The sequence below is a fragment of the Microchirus variegatus genome (genome assembly GCF_963457635.1).
Source record: "Microchirus variegatus genome assembly, chromosome: 20".
NCBI lineage: Eukaryota > Metazoa > Chordata > Actinopteri > Pleuronectiformes > Soleidae > Microchirus > Microchirus variegatus.
The window spans coordinates 9,747,994-9,759,224 of record NC_139821.1 but is presented as its reverse complement, the minus strand read 5'-3'; the positions used below and the strand labels follow the sequence as shown (position 1 = coordinate 9,759,224).

General features: G+C 39.7%; 1 protein-coding gene across 1 annotated transcript; it reads left to right on the top strand.

Moving 5' to 3' along the window:
- Positions 1-926: 926 nt before the first annotated feature.
- On the top strand, positions 927-10,051 carry slco1e1 (solute carrier organic anion transporter family, member 1E1; the record flags this gene model as incomplete). The annotated part of the gene is made up of 14 exons (XM_083906796.1): positions 927-1,028; positions 3,248-3,389; positions 3,507-3,639; positions 3,719-3,849; positions 4,624-4,770; positions 4,881-4,979; positions 5,405-5,644; positions 5,723-5,887; positions 7,062-7,257; positions 7,333-7,498; positions 7,650-7,834; positions 7,921-7,985; positions 9,338-9,455; positions 9,592-10,051. The coding sequence occupies 14 exons, from the start codon at positions 927-929 to the stop codon at positions 10,049-10,051; spliced, it is 2,349 nt and encodes a 782-aa protein (XP_083762922.1).
- Positions 10,052-11,231: the final 1,180 nt, after the last annotated feature.

The window sequence follows — 11,231 nt, the reverse complement described above, 5'->3', positions numbered from 1 at the left end:
ATACAGTTACTGCCACTTTACAAATGGAAAGATATTTGTCAGGGACCACGTATGATGCGAAAGATGAGGTCCCCAAAGTGAAGAGAGCAGTCCAGAGCAGAGCTTGCGTCCAGTGAGGTAAACTATTTCATTCTCTGTTATTAGCTTGGTGAAGCAAGAGACCAAACCACCAATACATAAACAGAGTTTGGATTCTGCATACTGGCTGTGCTTTTGTTATCAGTGAAGCCATTGTTTAATTTATTCCCTTGATCTCTGATGATCACATCATGGTCGTTTTATGCCTTAAAATAATGCACTTCTTACATATATCACCTTCAAACTATAGGTTTATTAGGAGTATTAGGGCCAAAGGGTTAGGGTCTTTCTAGGATCACGTCATAATATTATGAGAAAAAATTCTTATTATTATAATACATCAGCACCACGATATCTTTAGCATCGGGACTTTGAAAAGATTGTGCAAGAAACTGAGTGTGTTTGGAAGAAAGAATCACACAGACTTTGAGAATATCATCTCTTGTGGACTGGAGAAGTTGGCGACTGCGGACTATCACTGGTTACATCTGCGTTCTGTTGCTATTTAATAACAATACATCAGATAATATACTTTAAAGGACTTTATTTGCATAATATTACATCTTTATTCTCGTAAATTAAAGGTTAAATGTTTTTTTTCCTCTTCAGCTTGGCCCCAATACTCTGTCAAATAAAGTCACAGTAATCCCAAAAATTCAATGCAATAAAAATGTGTTACACTGACATACTTCAAAGAATTTGCTGCATCAAAAATGTACTGAAATGGGTCAACAAGGTGTACCAAAAAGTAAAATAACGCATTCTCATTACTCATACGAATAACTTCAGATCCTGTGTAGCTCTAACATATTTGTATCTGCATTTATTGCAGATCAACACACAGCAGAATGGAAGCAGCCGCAGAGGACAGAGACAAGATGGACAGCCGTCAGGCTCTGTGTGTCCCCAACCAGGCGCCTCACAAACACCAGAGTATCTCCACTCTCAAAGTACTCAAACTATCAATAATCACCACTTTTCTCTTCCTCGTCTAAATGTGGCTTTATTTATTCATAGGATGGAGTTAAATCTGTATACACGTCGTCTTTTCCTTTCACCAGTGTATGCTGGTGGATGAGGCAGTGACCTTTGACCCTGCATTGGCTCATAGATGGTATAGATAAAGGATAGGTAATTGCTCAAAAGGGGATATACAGTATGTACGAGAATAACCTTTTGCATTTAACAGGGTTAATGCAATCTCCATTCAAAACAGTGTGGAGTGAGGTTGCCACAACATGGAAACACGGAGCTGCATTTTACACCTGACATAACATTGTATATGCTCATGCACACACATAATTGTCCTACAGTATGTTTTCATTTTACAAATATGGAACCTTTTTCATTAATGTCAGGAACAGGTGAAGATTAAAAGCAGCAGCAGAGAGAAAGCAACAAGCCAAAAATAACAGAAAATAAAAATGTTATGGCCACGAGGAAAAGAGAATTAGCTAATTTTGCTTCCTTGTTCGGGAGAAAATTATTCACACCACATCTCGTCAACTTTCTCTCTGCTGTATTATACACATGCTCCATGCAGACACTGTCTGTCTTTTTAGGTTATAGGGAGCATTCAGCATTTCTGACCAACAGCTGCAGCATTATTGGGTGATTGGCAGTGGGTGGCGCTAAAGAGCAAAACGCCAAACAAAAAAAGGGAGGAGTTTGTGAGCCTCAAATGAACATTTAAAGGCTGTTCTGTTGATCTCAATGAAACCAGTATTTCAAATGACCAAGTTTCCTTCATCTCTGAAGACATAATCTAGGTTGTTTCAGATTTGAGATGCACATCATCTGTTTGTGAGAAATTGAAATTATTTTAAGAGATGTCCTTTGCCCTGCCAAAAAGTTGGTAGAATCAAGCAAAGAGCAGATCTTTTCTTTTCTCTTGTTTTCAAAAATGTCAGTATTTCCAACTCCCTACTCCAGTTATGCCACATTTCGTCAAACACTTCCAGCATCATCTGCGCGCTCAGATTTGCCTGATTGCAGCACTACACAGCAGACACCATCAACAACTGAATGGGGACATTTCTTACAAAACACATCTTATCACGTTGACTGTGGTTAGATGTGCAAACGTGATCGTGCTGCTCGGGTTCTGGAAAAAGTCAAGTTTACTGAGGCCATGCTGGGGTAATCACACAAAAGACTAAACCGCAAAGTCAAAAAAGGTTTAACACACTAGAGGATATGAAAGTAGATTGATGGGACATCAATGAGTGGAGACTAGAAGAAAAAATAAAGTGCAATGAGTCATTTTGAGACGTAATAGCAGGAAAAGCACAGGTGGTATTGATGCATGATGAAGTTCCATTAATATAAGTTCAGCTCATATAAGTCAGAGGAGTGTGACGGTGAAGCAGCGTGCACCTTGAACAAACCCAGAAGAAGCTAAATGGAATACTTCCACCATTCATTTTAATAATTCTTTACTACTGTGTCAGGTAATGCTAATCGAAAAAAAATAGAAAAAACAGGATGTAAAGTAAAGATTACTGAAATAAGACACAAACATGGTTGCAAAATAAAACAGGATGTGAGGTGAACAAAATACAAAAGAAATACTGAAAATTAAATATCCAAATGAATCAAAGTATTGTGTATATTCCGAACCTGGACAATTTCTATATGGGCTCTTCAGTAACATTAAATATATTCAATATAGCGGTATGTTTATTCACAAACCTTGCAGACAAGGTTTTAGATGGTACACACATCATTTCTATGAATGTTTTGCCTGGAACTTGTGTTGAATGAGTTAGTTGTTTTCTGTCCATTAAGAAGTCAAAATTACAATTATCTGGTTTCTTCAACATTCTTCACGAGCAAAACTCAGTCTTTTACTTCTGGCATTTTATTGTGATATTTTTGATATTAACTGATTTTTATGTGTCTATAAAATGTTTATAAAATACTATAATAAGTATGCTTTGTTTAAGTCAGTTGAACATTAAAAACAACACAATATGTTTAATACTTCACTAAAAAGTGCAGGATTACACCTCATGATTATGAAGTAAGTAATAAAGAAACACAATCACACTCACCTCACAGGAGGTGGAAAAACTTAGATGATTATCCTGTTGTAGCATGTGGTCGCATGTCTGAGAACTGAAGTAGAACCTATCTTTACTCATATTTCCTCTCCATTTTTGTTTTCCAGTTGTTCATTGTGGCGCTGTCCTTCGCCTCTTTCTCCAAGGCTTTGGCAGGAACCTACATGAAGAGCTCCATTACTCAGATCGAGAGACGCTTTGACCTCTCCAGCACACGCGTTGGACTCATAGATGGCAGTTTTGAGATGGGTACCATTACTTTTGTTTTCCACTTCCACTGTATCAGATTCACTTTTGTACCTGACCAATAGTCTGAATGAGTACCATTCTTTTTCTGCTCTCTTTGGTTCACTTTCATCGAGTTAGGCAACTTGTTATTCCTTGCCGTAGTCAGCCATTTTGGTGCAAAGCTGCATCGTCCAAGACTCATCGCCGCGGGCTGTTTCCTCATGGCTGTGGGCTCATTACTCACCGGCCTGACTCACTTCTTCATGGGAAGGTAAAATAGCACCAAACAAAACAACACAAATCATCCACGTCAGCTGAGTCACCACAGTGTTTTTTGTTTATTTTAACAGATATAAGTACCACACAGTCATCCAGGTGTTCCAGAATGACAGCGTGAACAGCGCTGCCTGTGTCGATCCTCTGAAAACAATAGAGGAAGCACCTGACATTCAGATGGATCCTTCTTTAGAAAACAACAAAGGTAAGAATGTGGGCTTTATCTCTGGTTCAGCTTTCAGACAGTTCCTCCAATCAGCATCTGAGCCCGCCCACACAGCTGCTCCATTGACTCCCAGAGAAGCTGAGCTTCCCTGGAAGTGACGTTTTTACATTTTAAGTGAGAGAAACCTATTCTGTGCCGTACGGGAATACAACAATTACGACGATCCATCATCTGTGATAAACATCTGATTCTGAATGAACTAGTTACATGTTCTAACCACGTTGTAGAGTAAGTGTAATATTTCTTATAGTTTAGAGTTTTTTTTACAGTACACAAGTCAACAGAGAGAGGTAACATTGAGTCTATACTTGAACATGAAACTTGGATATAATCCTTAACAAAATCAACAGGTTTCTTTCAACAATCCCTGGAATGCGCTGATCCTGGTCTGACCTTTAAAGCCTCTCACCTCTCGTGCACATGTATATGCTCAATAAATATCTACGCCAAAGCTGTGAGTCAATACTCCCCCTACATTTGAACTTGCAGTCCTCAGAAAAGAAAAAAAAACATCTCTCCAGCAGTATTCATAGCCGCACATCAACAATTCCAATGATCTATCAGACTGAAGAGAAGAGAAAATAACAGGATTCATCATCCGCATCAATGACAAAGATATGTCTTTTTATTGTTTTTACTAAACACTGTTAAAATAAAATGTATAGCAATTATTTCCTCGTTGTATTCAAGAACACATTTGACAGTTGTAAGAACTAATGGTGTTTGCATGGACTCGTGTGTGTCACTATGCAGTCTGTATGAGAGAGTCTGGTACCAACATGTGGATCTATGTGTTCCTGGGAAACGCCTTGCGAGGAATCGGAGAAACCCCGGTCACTCCTTTAGGCATCTCCTACATCGATGACTTTGCTAAACCTGAAAACTCACCATTCTACATTGGTAAGACCATTATTGTAGCTTGTGGGATTTAAAACCAATATTAAACCCATATATTTACCTCTTGTTTGCCTTTATCTCCTTATATGTTGTGACTGTTTTATTATTGGCAGCATGTCTACAGACCATTTCTTTCTTGGGCCCCATGTTTGGTTTCCTCCTCGGCTCCTACTGTGCCAAACTCTATGTCGACATTGGATATGTTGATATGGGTGAGTGTATTACAGAGAGCTGAAAACATTGCGTCGCCACATGATTTTTAAAGCAATTATACACTTATGGGTGGTTTATTCAGGTACTCCAGCTTCCTCCCACTGTTCAGTGACGGTCCAGGTTAATTTGACACTCTAAATTGACCGTGGGTTTGAATGTGAGAGTGAGTGGTTTCGTCCTGTTTGCCCTGAGATGGACAGTGATCTGTCCATTTCTGAGGTGTATCGACCTTTGTTAGCTAGGACATGGACATGTGGAGGATAAAGCGTTAGGCAAAGAGTTAGTAAAAGATAGAATTAGCAATGTCACAATGACATAAATATGCTGCATGTCCAATTATTACTTCAAATATATAAATGGCAGATACCAGGACTCCCTCTCCTGTTGCACTCAATTAGAACAATTCTCTTTTTCTTTCATTCAGAAAGTGTGACCATCACCCCTAAAGACGCCCGCTGGGTTGGTGCCTGGTGGATGGGCTTCATGGTGTCTTCTGCTCTCCAGCTCATGGCCAGCATCCCCTTTTTATTCCTGCCTCGTTCACTGCCAGCACAGGAGGAGGACGAGAACAAGCTGACGACGGCACCCAAGGTCCAGGACGGGAGGATGAGTGGTCTCAACAACAACCACAGCCACAACCCTAATTTGACAGACATTGCAAAAAGTATTTCTTAATCTTCTTCATCACAGTAATGAAACGAAATTCCATTTGCAGAGCTGATATTGCAATGTCCTCTCACAGGGTTCATTCCATCACTGAAGCGCCTTTTGGGAACTCCTGTTTATTTCCTGCTCCTTTGTGGCAGCGTCCTGAAATTCAACTCCTTAATCGGCCTCTTCACCTTCAAAGCCAAATACATGGAGCAACAGTTTGGACAGTCTGCCTCCAGAGCTAACTTTCTCATAGGTAAAGACAAAAAAGTATTTTGTGTGCCTACTTGTTGCTTCACGTGAGATGTACTGCACATTTACACATGGTCAGGGAGCTGACGATGTTCTGTATTAGACTGTATGAGATCTAAACCAAAGATGCCAAGTATAATGGACAAAATGAACACGGGAAGAAAAAGGGTCCTATTTTTTTCAAGAACCCCCCACCACCCTCATTTATTGCTGCAAGTAATGCAGGGTTCCTTTACCACATGACCCATGATGTAATTAATAGCAACAATCTACATATTATGCATGATTTACCAATAAAATTCTTCTAGAAACTTCTTTCAAAAATATGTAAATCAGGCTCCTTATTTCAAGCTGTCAACCATTGTAAATACAGAACAAATTTCTATTCCTATGACTATTACAGAATCCCTGATGTTATTTTTCCTAAACCTAGGCTAACCAAAAGTAAATAAATAAATATAGTATATATAAAGTCAGTTATTACTATGGGTTGTAGTCTTTATTCCTCAAATAAATATAGCACTTGTTCAGGAAAACAAATTGGCCTGCTAAACTTCATTTTAATTAGAAATTAATAATAAATAAATAAATAATGAATAATCTGCTTAATAGTAACTAAAAAAGGTGATTGCCTCTCATAGGGAAGACAAAAAAAATCGGTAAGACTTTATATTAAGGAACACCATATTCACCATTAACTAGGTGCTTACTAACATGCAGATAAGTAGCATACTAGCCCTTTATTAGTAAATATTAAGCACGTATTAACGCCGTATTAACACCAAGAAATCTTAAATTATGTCATAATAGAGGTAGAATAAGGTTATGTAGAGTAAGGTGTTAATACATGCTTAATAATTAATAATAAAGGGCTAGTATGCTACTTATATATGTTAGTAAGCATCTAGTTAATGATGAATATGTGTTCCTGAATACAAAGTATTACCAAAAAATCTTTAAAGACATTCCTTCAATGTTTTGTGTCTCATTATAATTAAGTAAGTAAATGCATTTACGCACAAGCCTGTATGAAAGTAAAAAAAAACAAAAAAAACACAGCACTTTCCTATAATCAGCAGCAATGCTGTGTCTAAGATAAAGTTTCAAATGCTGCATTGCCTGGTGTCCCATATTTCAGACCTCCCACACTTGTCCAAAGAGCCTTTCTTTTCTTCCAGGTGTATTGAACCTGCCAGTGGTGGCAGTGGGGATCTTCCTGGGAGGACTGCTGATGAAACGCTATAAACTGAGTGTGGTCTCTGGAGCTCAGCTCTCCTTTGCCACTTCCTTCGCCGCATACCTCCTCCTGCTGCTGCAGTTTGGCACCAAGTGTGACAACATTCCCGTGGCGGGGCTCACCATCTCATACAATGGGTGAGTGGCGATGAGGTGTACATTTAAATGACGACAGCTTTGAAATAATATTTACATTTATGTTGCCCCCCGCAGGACGCAGAGTGTGTCACACGACGGAGAAATGCTCTTCTCGGAGTGCAACACGGACTGCTCGTGTTCAGCAGAGGAGTGGGATCCTGTGTGCTCAGACAGTGGCATCACGTACATCTCTCCATGTTTGGCTGGCTGCCTCAGCTCCACTGGATATGGCAAAAACACAGTAGGGCAACACACAACTGACTTTAAACCTGCTTATCGGACAGGAAGAGGAGTGCCACATTAACAAAAACATTGTTGATGTGAGTTGTTGCCTTAAGTACATATAAAACGGTTGTTATGTGTCTATGTGTGTGCTTGTCCTTGTTTACCAGGTCTTTCACAACTGCAGCTGCGTATCTGCGTCCTACCCAGCAGGCAGCAGTTCGTCAGTGAAGCTGGGACAGTGTCCTCACACCAAAGACTGTGGCCGCAGTTTCACGTCCTACATGGCCGTGTCTGTCCTCAGCTCCTTTATCAACTCTCTTGGAATCACACCTGGCTACATGGTCATCATACGGTCTGTTTGCCAAAGACGCAAAACACTGACAACATTATTCCTTTAAAATGTGATTCCAATGATCTGGTGCCGTTTTGTCATTACAGATGCATTGCACCAGAGCTCAAATCACTTGCGCTGGGTATTCAGACCCTGGTGACGAGGACTCTAGGTGAGTCCCAAGCTTACTCCTTTTGTATAAAAGTCACATTTAATCTAGTGTGAGGGACTCTGACTGTCAAGAAAGCAGAATAAATCTGTTCGTTCCTTCAAAGAAATCCTAAAAACATATATTTACACATCACTCAACCATTAATTTCAGTTGTTTTTTATCTAATCATGTCCCCATGTGAAGATTTACTTTAAAGCGGACCTAGACCGGAAGTTCCAATTAAAGCTGTTTTTTTGGTGTTTATCTGCGTCATTACCTCGTTTATGAAGCCCTGAAGTTTCGAAACATACAGTTCAGCGCTGTTTTGTATTGTAATCTCGGGCTCAGTGAAATTTCTGAAAAAAACGCATTTCTCCTGAACAGCGGATCCTCCTGCTCTGGGCACTAGTCCGGGCACATCTGGTTGCGTACATTGAAACGCAGAAGGAGAATAACGTCTGTTGTGGAGGTGTTTCACGAGCGACAGTGTCTTCTGACTCTGGGTCTGACTCCGGGTCAAAGTCATAAAAGGGACTGCGGCGGGGAGTTGTGAAGAAGCTATTTTTAAACATTGTTAAAACAATGTTTTGATAATGAGTAGCAGTGCATCCACCGTTCCAGAGGGGGGAGCTGCACTTCTGAGAGCGGGTGTGCTAATTATGTCACTTCCAGGTATTGGCCAATCACAAGACAGTTGGGAAAGCACTACTCTGGCTGGCCAATTACAAAACAGTCTGTCTTCTGGGCGTGAGATTTCAGTCTGAAACGACTGAAGAGAGCTTCAGTGAGGAGAGATTTCTTTCGGCTCATTTACAGCAACTAGGAGGTTTTTGACCATAAAAACAAGTTAATGTATGTAAGTAGACCTCCATAACTAACATGTGCGATAGGACCACTCTATGGGAACATATACATTTAATAAAAAAAGTAAACACAATGTGAAAAAATAAGGAATTAAATGTCTTAAAGTATGACATTTACTTAACTTCAGTATCAAAAGTTTCCGATAGAATATGTACTTATGTTTCAGAAGTAAAAGTATTAAAAAAGTGAGGAGTTAAAGGATTCAACCATGGTAGCCCAGTGGTGTGGGTTCAATTCCTGGCTCTGCTAGTGCCCTTGAGCAAGACATTTAATGGTTATGAAAGATGTGTTTAAAGCAGCTCAAAAAGCTCGATATAATACAGCCCATTACCAACTCTTCTTCTTCTTCTGATTTTATTTTGTAGTAACGAGTTAAAGTAAAACTTGCTAGAAATATAAATAAAGTATATATACATGAATTTTGTACTTGTGCAGTAACAAAGTATTTGTACTTTGTTATATTACAACACAGTGTTTTTTGGGCAGTATTTATCTACGTATGTCCTCAGGTGGAATTCCTGCACCAGTGTATTTTGGGGCTCTGATTGATTCAACTTGCCTGAAGTGGTCATTCAAGAACTGCGGAGGCAGAGGCGCATGTCGTATTTATGACTCTGATATGTACAGGTGTGTTGCATGCTACACACGTGGAAATAGAATGTGAATGTTAAAATATTCTTACATGTATCTATTTTTCCAGACACCAGCAGCAATGGTTTATTATCCATTCTTGCTTTCTGACCATCTTTTTGTCTATTTTTAGAATAATCTTCCTGGGTCTGATCACTTGCCTCAGTGGTTCGTCGTATTTATTCATCATTGCCGTCATCATCCTCCTCAAAAGACAGTTTCGTAAGCTAGAGCAGGGAACAGAGACGCGGCAATCAAAAGCTTCAAAGGATATTGAACTTGAGACCCCATCAAACCCCACTGAGGACCAACCTGCTGCTCCTAAATCTCCCAGACTGCCTCACACACCAAGAGTGTGGGTAACAATGGCAACAACAGTGGAGGAGGAAGCAACACACACACACAGCACAGCGGAGGAGCAGCACTCTCACTGCTTGACCACTGTTGAGCTTTCTCCTCCTCCTGCTGACGGAGCAGTGTTTGAGTTGCACGGGCTAAACCAAGAGGGGGAGGAGAAAGAGCAGAAAGATGAAAAGGGGAACGGAGAAGAGAAGGAGTTGGAGAGAGAAACACCACACAGCAAAAAAGACTGATGGTGCAGAAAACTTAACGTGTCAAAAAGAACCGTCCATGGATTAAGAAGCACTGCTTTTCCCCCCCCTTTGAACTACGTCAAACTCTATTCTAACAACATAGAGCAATTATGATAATATGGACACGTGAGGCTAAAGTGATTTCTGTGTCCAAAGTAAAAACTGAGAACACACATTTCAAATGTACAGTGTGTTATTATTACTTAAAGCTGCAGTACTTGGTTTTTGGGCCACTCTGAGTGAGCACAACATGCTGCTATTACAACACAGCACATCATAAAATTGAAAGAGTGGTTTCCTACAACTTAAGCAGATGAGGATTAATAGTACAATCTATGTATACTTATGCCTCTTGGTGCCTGGTGGTGATCATTAAATCCAATATTCAACAGCTCCTCCCATAAAAATGCACTGAATAGACTTAAAAATTAATAAGCTAAAAGCGCCATAAAACAAGCAGGAAGAGTAAAGTAAAATCACCAGTGTGTTTTATTTACTGTGTTTTTGTAAAAAAAATGTTGATTCAAGTGTCTTTAAGTTCTGGTAAAAGTTTGTTTGTCTGGTCACAGACATACAGATGTCTTATTGACATTGACCCTTTAACACAGAGCGTAACTCTGGCAACAAGCTTTGCACAAGCGCACTTTGCGTTACCGTAGTTACGCGACGGTTTCTGAAAAGCTGAGACGTTGCAAGTCAAAGTGCAATATGTGGTTATAGCGTTAATTTAACTCGCGTCGTTTCAGGAAGCCCGCGAATCAGCGTCTTTGTCACTGGAGAGGAGAGTTGGAAAAATGCCTGTGCATAGTTGGCCTGTTTTGGACTGTTTTTGCACATTCAGAGACTCCAAAAATTTTATTGTAAATATGTTTTATACTGTTCAAATTTGTTTTTCTTCATTTTAAATTGTTAATACACTGCTTTAACATGCAGTAACTGCCAGATATTCAAGGTTATTCTGGAAAAAATGTCAATATCGCTTACTTGGAGGACATCTTTCTGGAAGGCTGGGGCAAAACTACACCATTTTTCCACTCTATGAATGAAACAAACCTTCAGCCTTAATGACCAAACGAGGTGTTGACTTGCATGCAAATTAAAACAGATCTGACATGTCGTACCTCTGTAGGTCTTGGGGATGTCACATCTTTTATGTGTGTACCTGTGGATGTGTTCTGGG